Below are 17,107 nucleotides of genomic sequence, written 5' to 3' on the forward strand. Positions count from 1 at the left end.
TGCTCAAGGATGGGTTCCCATCAACATGATACTTCAGCTTGTCATCTTGTACTTGGTATATGATAAAAGTCCTCACTTTCGATGGGATTTTGATTGATTTTTTTTTCTGAGTGATATATATTTGTATGGCTTTCAGTCTCTGATAGGTAGGTGATCAATTAATTGAAAAGTAGCATCACAAATACTTGTGTGGACGCCTGTAGTGATGTGTACATGAGGCCTTGTCTTCCAGCAACAGCCAGCAGTGGTGTAGGTGCTAAGTTAGTGATTGGCATTGGAGAGACGATGTCATTGAGTTGAAGAGAAAGTTGAGAGATGAACAGAGTAACACAGTTCTTTGCAAATTCGACAAGGCAAACGAATATGAATATGATTATTATGATAGCATTAAGTTTGAATACAATAAATAGGAGTTGCGAGAGCAGCTTCATCTGCTTGTTGATTTTCAAACTCCTTCGGAAAACAATGCACATACAGCCAAAGCATCAAAGAACCTGAACCAAGAAAAGGAGCCTTGCGGCACGGTGCAAATACAAGTAGACGCCAAGCATGCCAGCAACAGAGGTGGTAACTACAAAATCTAACAGCTTAAATTGTACATCATGATCATGATCATGATCGGTTTGTAGCGTTGAACAGAAGAAATGTCTGGATTGCGTTAGTGACAATATGATCTCCCAACTATCCGAGCAATATGCCATTGTGAGAACTGAGAAATCGATATCTCAGTTAGCTCCTTTCCATTAGATCTTCTTAGAGGGGTAACAAGAAAGTACGTGGAAGATCTCAGACAGGAATATCTATATTTCTGGCATGACAATGATCTAGAATCTCTAGAAAGTAGGAACTAGATCAAGATTCTGCTATTTCTTCATTCCTCTTGTTTTCTTCTCGGCTATACAATCCATTTAACTCTTGTTGTAACTGAAATATGAAGGAAATAGATTGGTTAAGCTAAGCAAAATATAAATATATATAAGCATCCCATCACAGGCTCTGCTTTCCTCTTGTCATATTATGCTACAATTCTTAAAATTCATTCATTAAAAGTAGCTATATGCACGGCCAGAATAGGCAATCATAAAACTGACTTATAAACCAAATCTGGATCACTAATAATGGTAAGTTTAAGTGGTACAAACAGAAACTGCCCTTTGTCTAGAAATGCAACTCTCAACATTTTCCTGAAATCTAGAATTGTAATTTCTTCTGCAATGTACTAAGAATCGGAGAAGAAACACGCTGACATTACATTATTGGAGATATGGCATCCCTGTTTAGTTCTATGACCTGTTAAACTGGCTTGCTTGGTGCTAGATCTCAAGATATATATTAGTGTTCCTACAATTTTGCTTTCTAGAAGGTAGAAAGAGTATTGAGAAAGAAAAATTACTTCTATAACCTTGTTTCTAAGCATCCACTTCTCTTCTTGATGGAATCAAACCAATAAAATAATATAAAACCAGTAAACATAACTACAATCTATTTTCAGGTACTTTTTCATAAGTGACAGCAATAACTATACTATTTAGCCTTATAGCCAACATGGATTGGTAAAAATTGCAAGAACAGGACTTTAGGTAAAATAAAAATGATTAGATATGTGTATTAGCATTATCAACTCGTTCCTAACATCTTATTGTAGTATCAAACAGTTTCGCTTGCCTGAATATGTTGCAGCTTTGCTGCAGTAAGCTCATCAGTTAGAGTAATCATCCTGCAACAGGAAGAGATAAATTAACTGGTTACAAGGCACCTCAGAAGTACAACACTACTATCGAATTTTTTTAATGCATATACCAGCTTAGCATTCAAAACATATATAAATTTATGAATGTGAAACCGACTTTTCCAGTAACATGCGCCTCTTTAAATAAGGTCTGAATTGAAACCTAAATGATAGGCATAGTGGTTAGGTTTGGTAGACAATTCAATAATGCAGTATATAGCAAGTCCACGTTATCTGAAGGGACATGCATCATAAATTATCTTTCCACTATGTCCCATGTGTTTGTTAATGGATAATTTGATCATTTAATCAATTAAAATGATAACAATGATCAGTATTTACTGGCCATTTCCACTTGAGCTAAAGCATAAATATTTGTTAACAATGCAAAGTCTACAACTATTAACAATGCAAGTGAGAAATACATTTGTTATGCTTCTTGATAAACATCATTAAGTTGCAATGCAAAAGTAAATATTTGTTAACAATGCATGTCTACAACTATTGAAATTTGGAAAATATGTACCGTACATAACCTACCTGAGATGGTTAATGAAACATATTTAGCCAAGGAAGATATTGATAGAAATTAATAAAAAAGAATCTCAGATTCTGTTACCGATTCAAGCAGAAATATCTCCACACAAGCACAATGTGTGACAAATTAGGTGCCTAAATAGCCAGAGTATTTAACAAAAGGTGTCTCTGATAATCTGAAAATTAGAGAAGTCGGTAGGGAGTACCTCTTTGTTTTTTCTAATTCAATAAAAAAACGCTTTTAATTTAGCTACACAAACAGCGGCACAAACATTGATTATCCATGAGGTCCATAATAAAATATTGGGTTCAGTTGCATATGATTTTTGAAAATCACGATTTTTTTTAATTTCGGTTTAAAAATGAAATCATAATTCATCATTGATATTGGAGCATTTGACTATGTTTTTGTAAGTCCAGCGCTGGTTGTTGATAAATGTCTTTGATTTATAATAACCTACACTGGAGAGAAATATTACCTGGCTTGCAGCTCTGAGATTTTAATCAGTAGTATACGTTCTCTTTCACTGTTCACAGCATCCAGCTATTAAAAAAAAAATCTCACTCAGTAGTAGACCATACTTTACATTATTTCTACTCAATTGAAAGTGAGAAAGGGATGATCAAGTCCTAAATTAACAGCAAAAGAATAGTATGATTCATGAGTATGCCTCCAGTATAACCAGAATGAATCGTCATTTATCTGTATATAGTGATAGATTATTTATTATATCTCTCGATCTCTATTTTAAGAGATTTATTCCCCAACATAATGAAGAAAAATGAGTATGCTGCCAGTAGAGGAATAAAATTTAGCCTAGCAAAATAAGTCACCATAGAATTTCTCTTTTCTTTCCTCTCTTCAATCTTTCTTGTGATTCCCACACTAAAGGTGGTAGGGAAGTAAGTTGGCCATAAATAGACAAGATTTGTTGGCTTTACATTTTGTTCAAAGTAACTGCAATTCTGTAATAGCAACTGCATTTGCAATGAATTATCAAATGTAAAATTTTAGTAAACTAGTAATTTTGTTATTTACCCAAAAACCATGTTCTCCGGCAAGATTAACATAGTTGGATCAGGAGATAACCCAAATGTTTCTCCTGGAATCTGATAAACACACAACTATTTGACATAATAATACTAAAGTTGATATAACCCGAATGTTTCTCTTGAAATCCAATAAACACAACTATTCAACATAATAATACCAGAGTTGACACTCAAAGGTCAATATAGGCCAGCAGCATATAATCATGCAGATAGAAGAGTATGAAGTATTGCATACTACTTACCAAGTTCTCATTCCTCATATTTTGAGTTAGGTAAGGCACTGTAGGAAAAGAAAAGGAAAAGAAAAGCTCAATATAATTTTTCTACTTGACATTGATCTTCCCAAATACACAACCGGAATAGTTTTAAACTCACAATCAATTGTCTCCCTTTGCTGCAAACTATTCAACAGATTCATAATGAGATCCTGACAATTAAAACCACTAGCAGTGTTATAAACAACTTTAAACATTGTTGTTAGATTTCACTCAAGGACGCATGAATTTGTGAAGGAATGGAGGTAATTGAGGAGGATCACGAAACCTGTTGAAAAGATGTTTGCTGAAAAAGATTTTCAAGATGTGGCTTGAGAATGTGTGCAGGCACTGTACTGTTAACTTCCTTCATATTGTTATTGCCATCTCCATTTGGAGGTTTGACTTCCTTCATATTGTTATTGCCATCTCCATTTGGAGGTTTGACTTCCTTCAGATTGTTGTTGCCATCTCCATTTGGAGGTTGGCCCAGTGACTGAAAGTAGAGAAATACAAGTACCTAAGACCTATACCAACTAATAGAGAGATGGAATAGGCAAAATTACAGGAAAATATGGATGCATCTATTGTTAGTTTCAACAAGGAATGGCCAACAATGATTGCATCATGAGACCTCTGCATCTAATGTGATTATTTCAGACAGATATAAATATCTAATTTGAGTTACAGAAAGCATTAAAACTTGATTTTCATATACAAAAACAACACTAGAAGAGGCAGGTTTGAAAAGAATTGTCATACGCATACTTCTAATACTCCTAAATCCTAATTAAAAGATGGTGCACCATATGAAGGAAATCAACTATTTAAAGTGATAGATGAAAAGCTGACTGAAAAATATAAAAGAATAGAAGAAATATTGCATATAGTTGTATGCATGCATAAGATTTAGAATTAAAATAGTGAAAATAATGCACGTACATTATTAGCAAAGAAGTCAGCTTGTTCAACGATCACGTGGTGCAAACTTCATAGTAGAAAAGGCTTGCATTGTTAGTAATTTCATTCCCTTCATTGAAGTTCCTTTTATTTAAATTAGTTGGCTTAGTTAATATAAGTGTATTTGTCTTTTCTCACACATCTATTATTGCTTTTAAAAAAGCATAACAACAGCCTTTATATATATATATATATATATATATATAATCACCCTTATTTGTTTAATGATACTTTTATAATTTTCATTACTTGATAAACCTCCATATTGACTATGACAAGAGCTCACATTGTCATACAAGGTAGGTGAGAGATAACAGAACACAAGCTTAGGACCCTTTGAAATAGAGAGAAAAAGCAGTCCGATGCACAAAGCTTCCGCTAATGCGGGTCCCGGAGAAAGGTCTATTATACGCAGCCTTACCCTACTTTGCAAGAGATGGTTTCCGAACCCTTTGAAATAGAGAGGATGACCTAAAATCTTTAAAGACTGCTACAAATATAATCAACAAATTGGAAAAGGTTGTCAGATGCAACCTAACTCAGCTCACTCCTTAAATCAAGCACATTATAGATAGTGAGAAGGTGCTAGTCCTTCACTGCAACAGTCAGAAGCACCTAGTTCATTGAAGAGGACTTTCAAACACCAATAATACTTGGTTACTGAGGACGAGCTTCAGCACCTTGCTCCCAAGTTACTTGAAGAAATGGAACACAATCAACCAACCCATCTACAAAGGCGTCCCCCACTTGGCACCTACATGAGATACCACGAACCTTAATCTCGCCATTTGATAGAGTCAAGCACTTCATTATGAAGGAGAATGGCATAGTCTAAGGTTTTATTTTAATTTTGTTACTTGTAAATAACAAAAGGTTGTTCATAATTATTAGGGAGTTGTTAGAATTTTTAAAATATATTTTTACATCGAAAAGGTCTTGTTTTATTTCAAGTCTACAAAATGGGTTAGGATCTCATGTATTAGGGTATCTTCAGCTTAATAATATTTTCCCCTTGAAGTTGAGTTCAAAATTTTTTGAGTGGCGTGATTAGTTTATTCCGCGTCATCAAGTCTAAGTAGCTATATTCATTATTGTATTCGAATCTCGACAAAGCCGAGGAAAAAAAAACGCTTCCCGCACTAGCCAACTACAGCTTCCCAATTTACCTCCTCACGGATGGTTGTGGGGTCGACCGTGTGGGGCTGCTAGGATGACGGATTCCACCTATTGCTACCATATATTCATTATTGTATCCAACTAGCTGTGATGTTGTGATTACATTCCCACTGAATGCTCATTAAGGGGTTCTTTGTGAACCAAAATCTATTACAGTTGAGATCACCAACCCAGATACAAATTTGTAAATAGTTATAGTTGTTTATTTTATATATATATATATAGATCATTTTTCATTTACTTAAAAGGAGTGGTGTACGACTTTATTCATGATTAATTATGTAATTCTGTTTTGTTTGCAAATACTTTATTGTTGATTTAGTTTTCTAAGTGGCAATTCTTCCACCAAGAGAGACGATAGAATTTTTATTATTGATAAAATTATCTCAAACAATAGATTAGGCTTCTCATATAAGTTTTTATTATAGACAAGCAGACTAAGTTCATTAAAATAAAGTGCAATAAGATAATATTATTTTTATTTGGACCAAGATCATTTTATGTAAGCCACATTAATTTATTTTTAGCACCATCTCCATGACAAGTAGACTAAGATCAACAAAAAAAAGGTGCAACAAGATAACGTTAACCTATGGTACTCGACCTCTTTATTTACGCCTTTCGTATTTGTGTCAGATACCAACACTCAGACATCAATCCTTCAAATGGACACTTAATATTTTTATTGTTCACATGTAAAAATTTTTAGAAATAATCATGTCACACATTTTAATCCACACCCGTGCCCAATATTCATAGTTGAGTCAGTAAAATAATTATTATCTGAAGGCTTGTTTATTTTATTTGACCCTAGACCATTACATGTCAGCCACATTATTTTTAGCATCATTTCTATCATACCATAAGAGATAACTATATCATGAAAGGATATCTGCTTCTTAAGCATTCTACAGTAGATTTCCAGAAATTCCAGATTGTTTGGATGCTCTCTTTGATATATGCATCATGTTGAAAGAAATGTCTTAATATAAAATCACTTGATGCTAATGTTTTAAGGGTGTGAAGTACTACTACTAAGAACAGTGGAATCTTTTCTTGCTGCCACATAAATTGCAGCTTTGCTTAATAAGAAAAACGTCATGATATGCCATGAGTAAACAACATCTCCATGGAATATGTATCTACCATAAACTGAAAGATGCTATGAAATAAAAAAAACAGAATAGAACAGTGAAGGCATACCACTGGCTTTGGATTAATTACCCAGTCACCCACACTGGCAGATTTTCGTAAGGGGGATTCCTGAAGAAAGGAAGAAGAAACAACAAAATGACCTGTCAAGGTTAAATGCAGATGACTACAAAATTGCATTATTTCATAGAATATGATTTACAAATTTTTACCTGGGTTGACCTTCTTGAAATGTTACATAATGGCAAGTCCTAAATGTACAGAGCCTTCAATGTTAAGTCAAACCATGCAAATTAGAATAAATAGTTTTCAGAAGCCTCTACCTTCACAAGATCCACATTTTCTGATGTAACTGAGAATCGGCCTTTTATTTGAACCACATTAGGCTTGATCTTATCCTCCAATGAGTCTCCACATCCTGTAAGTGTGCAAAAACAAATAGGAAGAGTACAGTCATACATTTGGGGAAATTTCATAAAAGGACTTAAAAGATAAGCTTGTGGATAAATGTATACCCAACTAATACAAACCTGTTGATGAACGCATAGGAGCAGATAAGCTGTTAGCTGAAGCACGGTTTGGAAGCATTAGTGGACCACTGAGATTTGCAACTTTACGTGTATCACGTATGTATCTCTCAGCTCCTTGCTGATTGTCATTATCAACCCTAGGAGATAGAGGAAGGACTATTCATATTTTTGCATGAGCATATGATTTGTTAACCAACACAGTTATTTTAATCAGGAAACCAAAAAGAAAATCAATAGTAGTAAATCTTCACAAAACAACAACAATCAACTAGGGAAGATTATAGCTCCATTTATCAGCAGTAAAAAAGAATGAGAAACTTCTGTCAAAGCATCCACCTTGATCATTGAATATTATTGGTAATCAACTCAATAGAGCAAGCTAAAGATGAACCTTTCCACGGAATGCACTCTTTCTGACACTGAGGTGGTAGGCATGCCTGACAGTGCAAGTGGGCCACTATAAGTTTGACATCTTTTTCCAACTTCAACTTTCCTATGATTCGTAAGTGCATCAGGCTTTGATGTTGATGGTGCTAAATCACCTTTCAGTCTGCGGCTGTCATACTGATCTAACCTTTCCTGATTACTAGCATCTGAAGACTCTGCTTGCAATATTTCATCCCTTGTATTTGAGCATTTTGTCTCCAAGGATTCTGCACACGGTATACTTCCTCTGCAGAAGAAAAAAAAGAAAAGAACCTAAGAAAAAGAAGATTTCAATTAACATAACATGGTTTTTATTAGAATGATAAGCTTTGTGATACATTTGATGTTCAAAGTGCTAGAGGATTCTCTCTAACTGCCTTAGCAAGAGGGGAAAAAAGAGCCTTTGCCTCAAAAGAAAATTTTGACTAAACAAATGTTGTTTTATTAGAATGACTAGCTCTGTATCAATTTGATTTTTGTGAACGTTAAGGATTCATTCCAACTTCCATAAGGCAAGCAAGGTGAGTAGCAGCAACACCGTAAGACATGACTTAGGTTTGATAAGCAAGAAGGGTCAAACAGATGATAATATGGATCAATAATCCATACATCAATAGAACAAATATACATTCAGTGTAAGAATTTAGAAAAATTATAATTCCATGAAACATAACAACCACCTGTGCATGTTCAAATGTAAAACATATTAAGTTGTGTTAGGCATTAATAGCATAAAATATGTAAATAAATTGCACTCAATGACAATAATGCAGTAGTCACTACACAGAAAGTTCTGCAATAATTCTCAAGTATATTAATTAATGCAATCTTTCACTACTCGCCTCCGTTATCTCAACCTTGTTCCTTGAGGATTGAAAGGAAAGAAATAAATGGAAAAGCTTCACCTATGTCATAGAGTTAATGTGAAAAGTGTAAGGATATCTGTGCAAGTCAAATTCCATAATGTCTCATGCAAGAGATGGGCTACATTGAGAGTAAAACATGATATAGTTGCACATGCTTGGCAGAAGTCATGGCTCACTTGTTGTGCCAATCACCTATTAGAGGCAGGGAGAATGGATTGGTGCAAGCAGAAAAATCTCTGCATTGAGAGTACTCTTAATATATGAGCACATTTCTGCTATTTGTACAAAATACCAATAATAATCTCTGAAAAAAAATCTGTTCTTAGAAAGGGACAAGATTTCACATGGGCATAAAACATAAAACAAAGAGAATGCCCCCTGAGGATTCGTTAATGTTGATGAAGGTAAGCAGGTGAAGAGTATATACGGCAGCGATATGCTGGGCGCCCCGCGTGCGCGCCCACACTGGGCGCCTGAGTGCATGCGGGGCGCCCCACTGCACTTAGGTTCCCAGCGTGGGCACCCACAGGAATGATGAATTGAGTGAGCAAACTACGAATCATGTCAGTCCTAATTTAGCATAGATGATATCCCACATCCATTGACCTCTTTGTGAGACTGCACTAAGTAATATTTAGGTGGCGTTTGGTTTAGAGGTTTGGGAATGAGGGAATGGATTCATTCCCAAACCTTGTGTTTGGTTAATGGGAATGGAATCAAGATTTTGGAATGAAATCCAAAAATTTAGGTATGGATGAAACTCACCCCCTCCCTTGGGTTTTGATGGAATGGGAATAAGAATTAAGTTTTGGATGAAAATACCCTTGTATATTTGTTCAATTTTTCTTTGATTAAACTCTCTCTCCTTGTTCTCTCTCATCATACTTTCTCTCTCCTCATTCTATCATCACATTTTCTCTCAACATACTTTCTCTCTCCTTATTTTCTCTCATCACATATTCTCTACCATTTTCTCTCTATATCCTCTCTCATCACACACTCTCTCTCATTATTTTCTCTCTTCATTCTCTCTTCATTTTTCATCATACTTTCTTTCTCTCTCCTCAATCTCTCTTACCATACTCTCTCTATATTTTATCTTATCACACTTTCTCTCTCTTCATTCACTTCCATCACACTCTCTCCTCATTCTCTCTCATCACACATTCTCTATCATTTTCTCTCTGTATTCTCTCTTATCACACTCTTTCTCTCATTATTTTCTCTCTCTTCATTCTCTCCTTATTTGTTCATCATACTTTCTCTCTCCTCAATCTCTTTTACCATACTCTCTCTCCATATTTTCTCTCATCATACTTTCTCTCTCTTTATTCTCTTCTATCACACTCTCTCTCCTCATTTTCTCTCATCACACTTTCTCTCTCTTTATTCTCTTCTATCACACTCTCTCTCCTCATTTTCTCTCATCACACTTTCCCTCTCTTCATTTTTTCCTATCACACTTTCTCTCTCATCACATTTTCTCATCATACTTTCTCTCCTCAATCTCTCATTTTCTCTTATCACACTTTCTCTCTCTTTATTTTTTCCCATCACTCTTTCTCTCTCAACACACTTTCTCTCTCATAATACTTTTTCTCTTCTCAATCTCTCCTATCACGCTCTCTCTCCTCATTTTCTCTCATCACACTTTCCCTCTCTTCATTTTTTCCCATCATACTTTCTCTCTCATCATATGTTTCTCTCACATCCAACTTTATCTTCCATCTAATTTTTTCTCTTATTTTCCTCTAAGGGTAAAAAAGGAAATTTAAGTTCATTCCGATTGAAAATATTCAACTAACCAAACATTATTTTTAGGAATGATACCCAAGTTCATACCCATTTCTATTCCACAATACTATGATACTCATTCTCATTCTCATTCCTAGGAGAGAACCAAACGCCACCTTAGATCTTTAGAAAACAAAGTAGTAGGAAACCACCCAAACGTGAAATATGTTAAATATAAGCTTCATATCACTCCTCTGGCCCCAGGACGTAGCACAGACGGTGGGCACATGACATCTCTGGCGTAATTGTCAGGGGTTGATTCTCAGGAACTAACGACCTGAGGTTTACCCCACCATATGCCTAGCGCCTGTATACCTGCATGTACCTCCCTCTATATCCGTGGGGCCGGCACTAGAGGAGCCGTTAATGTAGCGGATCTACATTTTTTCATATCACTCCTCTAAATCCAGATGATTACTAACTTGACAAGTGGATTAAAGTGCAAAGAAATGTTAAAAGCATTAGCCAAGCTTTGTGAACCACTTAAGTACTTTTTTGCATCATAAAATATTAAATTATAAAGTTTATTTAGGGTTTAGAAGGGTTAATTAAGGGTAAATTGTTGAAATTATAAGTTCTACAACTGAGCCGAGATGTTTAGACGTTGATTTAGTGGTTTTTGGACCAATCTTGTTTCAATGTGATGTTCAATAACTATTTAATGGCTGGACTAGATCATATTTGATTAAAATTTGTTATGAGTTTACACCGGGGTCAAACTCTTGGATGAGCTATAGCTGAGCCAGTGTCAAACCTAGTTTGACCTGGTTGGGCTCAAATTGAGCCACCAAGATAGGTTAATTGCCTCAGATAAACTCATTCTGCTCATTTCCCTCTTATTAAAACTCACAAGCTTTCCCCCTTCTCTCCCACATGAAACCCTCTCCCTCTTCTTTCTCTTGCGACTTCACATTGGAGGCCCTGTGCTCGTTATCATCTGGAGCCCCTGTGCTCGTTTGTCACCTCCCACATAAAACCTTAATACAATCAAGACTAAATCAAATGCAATTATTTACTCCTCTTCACTGGTTACTGAAGCCAGAGTTAATCACTGGCAAGGTCAAGAATTACAAATAGAAAGTTGGAAAAAAAAAATGAAAAGAAACATTTGCCTTCATAAGATAATAAAACTCACCTTGAGTTGGTTTTATCATTAATTGGTGACTTTTCACAACTGGATCTCGGTGTCGAAGGATCCTAAAATACAAAAAGCTTGGAATAATTTATTTTACGGAAGAAGTGGAGCAGCATATATATCAATTTTGACAATCGATTAAAAGAAATGAAAGTAATTACTAGCTCAAAAAAAAGGAGTTAGATCAACCTTGCTGGAAACAAAATTTTTGATAGTTTCTTCATCTTCCTTCATTTCAGAAAGGTCATCATCATCTTGAATCTGTGAACAAAAAATAGCAGTTTAGAGGTGTATAAGATGAACTCTAAAGCAGTTTTATGGGGGAAGTGAACATGATGATATGACAGCAGTTTAGAGGTGTATAAGATGAACTCTAAAGCAGTTTTATGGGGGAAGTGAACATGATGATATGACAGCAGTTTAGAGGTGTATAAGATGAACTCTAAAGCAGTTTTATGGGGGAAGTGAACATGATGATATGACAGCAGTTTAGAGGTGTATAAGATGAACTCTAAAGCAGTTTTATGGGGGAAGTGAACATGATGATATGACAGCAATTAAAAGGGGAAGAAACTTTCTTATCACAACAGAGCAGGCAATATTAGAAATACCAGTGATGCTTGAGCCTTGAGATCCTCAATGTCAAAGTTCCATGCACTGACACCTCTCTGATATTCACTCTGTAAACATAGAATATAGCTGAAGATGATCAAAGCTTGATAATAACTAAATGTCATACTTGAGACTTAATGAATAATGTCATTCTTATGTATTTCAAAAGGAAGACATCCATCTTTGAGTTTTCTATGGTATATCCTACATAATGATTCTTGCTACAAAAGAAATATTACTTTGATTGTATATATGTATTACGATTCAAAGTAGACAAAAGTAAAATCAAGATATAATAATACTTAAGAATGCAGATTGCAGTGAATGCCCCTTGTACAATACATTGACCAGCATTATTGACCCTTTTGACGACCAAACAGTTTTAACTTTGGGTTTTGAACCACATGGGAGAATGTGCTAACTCTTCCTTGACATATGTAAAGGGAAACTTTGCTCCTATAATTTTGTTCATGTCCAAATACTAGTTGGTGTAGACAATCACAAGAATTTTAAATTTTAATTGATTTGGTAATGTTTTATTTAGGATTTGGTATCTTTTTTGGTACTAGTTTTTAATTAGTATAAGCATTGATTAGAATTTTATATTTTATATTTTAATTGATTTTGGTAATATTCTATTTTCAGATTAGGTAATCAATGTCTTTTGATTTAATTCAGTATGTATGCAGATTATTATATTTTCTAATTAGTGGTATTTTTTTCTATTTTGGTTTGTATTTAGTATATTACAATATCTTATCACTATGTATTTTTCATCTTTTAAGTAATAAAATTCCTTTTCAATTATCTATTCTAAGCTCTATGAAATGTTCTTTTTCTCAGTATGAGATACTTATCTCCATCAATTTTGTCTTTAATTTTTTATGTGATTTGAGAATTTGATTTTTGTGGCATAAATTTGATATCAGAGCATTTTTTGTACTTCATCAATTTGGTACTGAAGTCGATTCCTAATTTGGTATTTGATACTTCACCATCCACCACCTTAAGTTCTTTCCGATGCATCCACCCATTCACCACCTCCAAATCAATGCCACTTTATTCACCCCATAATTCTCTTTGTTGCTTCATTTTCCATCTTCGCACCATGCCACTATAGTAGCACCTTGTCAATCAAACAACAACATTGTCTCATTGCACTACTAACCACTTCCCTCTGCAAAACATCCCCCAATGAATCCCACTGTTCATCATCCTCGCCAAAAAAAGAATGGAGCTCCCTTGAGATGCTAAGACCCAACCCATTTTATCATCGTCCGCCCTTTTAATCATTCGTCAATCACTCATCCAACATTACCATTCCTCTATTAGAATCTTGGAGTCATAATTGTAATTATAAATGTCTAATGTCATCAATTAAATAAGTCATAAATTAATGTAGTCAAATTTAGAATTAGAGATTGACCTAAGAGCTTCATTGTGATAAATATAATAGTGTGGATACATGTGTAATTTTTGATTTGTCGAGGGACCAAATTAGAAATAAGCAATCTTAGGTCATTATAAATATAGGTTATGGTCCCAGTTTGCAATACGACAACCATGTTTTGTATCCGCAAAACTCTCTAGCTATTAAGAAAATCTGCAAATTGAAGATCATGGCCCAAAATCGACTGCAAACTATAGATTTTGGCACGTTTCCACAATACTGATTAGTATATTTGTGATTTCTTAAGAATTGAATAGAGATTAGGGTTTTGTGTTTAAATTTCTCAACCCATTTATTTATCAATTGGTATCACAGCAATCTATTTTCAATACTTACGAAGTTATTCTGTTTTGGTTGTCATACGCCTATTATTTTGTCTTTCTCGTTCATCGTCGGAATCGGAAAAATTCGATTTTTTTGGATAGGGTTGCCTGCTAGAATATGGAAATCAGTCAAATTCACTGTCGATTTTTGGCAGCATACAGTGACCCATGTCAAGGTGACCATGTGGAGACGAGTGCATGCAGGAAACTACCGTAGAATGGCCAAAACTAGTGGCTACCGGAAACCGCTACAAAAGGGCTAAAAAAAAAAAATCAGCCTCTTTCGGCAGATTGGAGGTTGGCGACGCCACGACGTTGGTCGTTTCCTTGTGGATTGCCATCAGTTGGCGGTGGTTTGGCTAGAAGGAGCAGCGGTGACAGCGGATCGGAAGGCTGTCATTGGTTGGTAGTGGTTTCTTCCCCTTACACGTTGCGTCGTTTTATGAAGGAGATGAACAGTTGCGTCGAAACAATTTCAAAAGTTAGGTGGTTTTGGAAATTTTGATAATTCAAACAAAAAAAACTAACGCAACGTTTAGGGGAAAGCATAGAACAGAAAGCCATGTTTGGTTATCAATTTCATTTTTTTGAATTTTAGCATTTTTCAAAAAATGACATAATTGCCCTTATAAAGTCCCCATTAATAACAATCCATTAATTTTAATTATTTGGGTAAAATAATTTAATTAAATTATTTTCTAATATTAATTTAAATTTAAATTTAAATTTTTATTGAATTGTATGGGTTATATTAATATCTATTATTTTAAATTAAATTAAATTTGAATTATATGTCACCAAATTGACCTCTATTATTTGAATTTAATTTTATTTGAAATATTGAGATATTACTTAGGTATTAATGAAGGTGTAAATGGGTATGTTTATGTGAGTATTAGTTGGCTCAAAGGAAGATTTATACTTAACAAAATTATGCATTTATTTGTGATAATAAATATGTAACAATTATAAGATTTTATTTGTTATTTTTCATGGATATAATAAATCGATCCAAAGATAGGTTTATTATTTGTCATGCATTATTGTTAGTGTTTGATTATTAAAATAAGAGTACCACTTGCAAATAATATTTTTATCCAAAGACTTGATATTGTTGTTGCATTAGGTATCTTTAGATAAGATTTACCATTTATTTTAATTTATTCGAAATGAGCATGTTATTTATGTTATTATTCTTGTGTTCTCTTTTCTGTAAATATTGCTACTATTTCTGCTAACTTAAGTTCAGTGTCAATCCGTTATGGTATTAATTTTAAGGATTGGAAGGAGAACATTCTTATTGTTCTTGGCTGCATGGATCTAGATCTTATGATTAGGACTGAGCAACCTACTCCTACAGATTCTAGCTCCTCTGAACAGATGAATAAATATGAAAAGTGGAATCTCTCTAACTATATGAGTCTTATAATCATCAAGAACGGCATACTTGAGGCTTTTAGGGGTGCGATGTCTGATAGTGTCACCAAAGCTAAGGAATATCTCGATGTGATTAAGAAGCACTTTCCCAAAGGCAATAAGACGGAAACAAGAACAATTCTGAAGAGCTTGATTTCTATGAAGTATAAAGGCACGGGAAATGTTCAGGAATATATCATGGAAATGCCCCATCTTGCATCAAAAAATTGAAGGCACTTAACCTTGAATTATCGGACAGCATGCTTGTGCATTTAGTGGTTCTTTCTCTTCTAAACCACTTCAGTCAATTCCAAATCAATTATAATTGTCAAAGGGAGAAATGGACTCTTAATGAACTCATTTCATTTCATACTATGTTCAAGAGGACAAGAGGTTGAAGCAAAACAAGGCTGAAAGTGCCTATTTAGCAAACACGCCTAAAGATAGGGCAAGAAAAGAACGAATGAGGCTACTAAAGGTCCTTATGTGAAGAAACAAAAGGTACATTTTTCAATTTGGTTTGTTCTGAAGTAAATTTAGATTCAGTACCTAGAAACACTTGGTGATTGGACTCCAGTGCTACCCGAAAGCCAAGTGATGCTAAAAGATGCATTAATGTAGGTGATAGCAAGTGGGTCGAAGTGAAAGCCATAGGGCATTTTAAATTGTTGTTAAGCACTAGTTATTATTTAGACTTAATAGATACTTTTGTTGTATCGTCCTTTAGATGGAATTTGGTTTCTGTTTCTAATTTGGACAAATTAGGTAATTGTTGTTCGTTTGAAAAAGATCAGTTCAGTTTATCTGTTGTTGGAACTGGTTCACTTATAATTTATGACAATCTATATATGCTTGATCTAAATGCTTCTTATATTAAAACTCTAAATGTGGAATCACGTGATACTAAGCGTAAATTTAATACTGAAAACTCAAGTGCATTATAGTACAAACGTCTAGGACACATGTCTAGAAATAGAGTTGAATGACTTGTATCAGATGGAATTTTACACTCTATTGATTTTACAAACCTACATATTTGTGTTGAATGCATTAAGGGGACCAAAAGAAAGAAAGATGGTGCATATAGAGCTACAAAAGTATTGGAATTGATACATACAGATTTTGCGGACCATTTCCAACACCTTCTTGGAATGGTCAACAATATTGTGTATCATTCATTTATGATTATTCTAAATATGCATGTCTGTTTCTTATATACGAAAAGGCTCAAACATGGGATGTTTTCAAATCATTTAAGGTTGAAGTCGAGAATCAACTCGATAAAAGAATTAATTGTCTATGTAATTGTCATGAATACAATAGTGTGGATACCACATGTGCAATTTTTGATTTGTTGAGGGGCCAATATAGGTTATGGTCCCAGTTTGCAGTACGACAATTATGTTTTGTATCCACAAAACTCTCTAGCTATTAAGAAAATCTACAAATTGAAGATCATGGCCCAAAATCAACTGCAAACTATGGATTTTGGTACGCTTCCGCAATACTGGTTATTATATTGGTGATTTCTTAAGAATTGAATAGAATTTAGGGTTTTGCGTTGGGAATTCTCAACCCATTTATTCATCATCCTCCGCTACCACCCATCAATTGCATCTCCACCACCAAACTCCACCCAATCGGTCATTCCAAGTGTTGCAACCTCGCCTTCTTCTAACCGTCACCTTCTGCAC

General features: G+C 34.6%; 1 protein-coding gene across 2 annotated transcripts in view; it reads right to left on the bottom strand.

Moving 5' to 3' along the window:
* Positions 1-351: 351 nt before the first annotated feature.
* The window catches only part of LOC122007979 (STE20/SPS1-related proline-alanine-rich protein kinase-like), a 29,323-nt gene continuing 12,567 nt past the window's right edge, over positions 352-17,107 (bottom strand). Inside the window, exons 9-23 of one of the 2 annotated variants that reach the window (XM_042563529.1) lie at positions 12,224-12,292; positions 11,802-11,873; positions 11,613-11,674; positions 7,966-8,064; positions 7,783-7,884; positions 7,392-7,528; positions 7,185-7,279; positions 7,074-7,112; positions 6,913-6,972; positions 3,863-4,069; positions 3,695-3,746; positions 3,562-3,599; positions 2,746-2,810; positions 1,666-1,717; positions 352-924 (exon numbers count right to left, since the gene is read on the bottom strand). In XM_042563529.1, coding sequence (XP_042419463.1) covers positions 853-924; positions 1,666-1,717; positions 2,746-2,810; positions 3,562-3,599; positions 3,695-3,746; positions 3,863-4,069; positions 6,913-6,972; positions 7,074-7,112; positions 7,185-7,279; positions 7,392-7,528; positions 7,783-7,884; positions 7,966-8,064; positions 11,613-11,674; positions 11,802-11,873; positions 12,224-12,292 — 1,221 coding nt within the window. In that variant the 3' untranslated portion in view covers positions 352-852. Of the gene's footprint in view, positions 925-1,665; positions 1,718-2,745; positions 2,811-3,561; positions 3,600-3,694; positions 3,747-3,862; positions 4,070-6,912; positions 6,973-7,073; positions 7,113-7,184; positions 7,280-7,391; positions 7,529-7,782; positions 8,065-11,612; positions 11,675-11,801; positions 11,874-12,223; positions 12,293-17,107 lie in introns of both variants that reach the window. The other variant, XM_042563528.1, reaches the window with a different exon arrangement.

Source organism: Zingiber officinale, chromosome 8A, assembly GCF_018446385.1.
Source record: "Zingiber officinale cultivar Zhangliang chromosome 8A, Zo_v1.1, whole genome shotgun sequence".
In the NCBI taxonomy this organism is placed as follows: domain Eukaryota; kingdom Viridiplantae; phylum Streptophyta; class Magnoliopsida; order Zingiberales; family Zingiberaceae; genus Zingiber; species Zingiber officinale.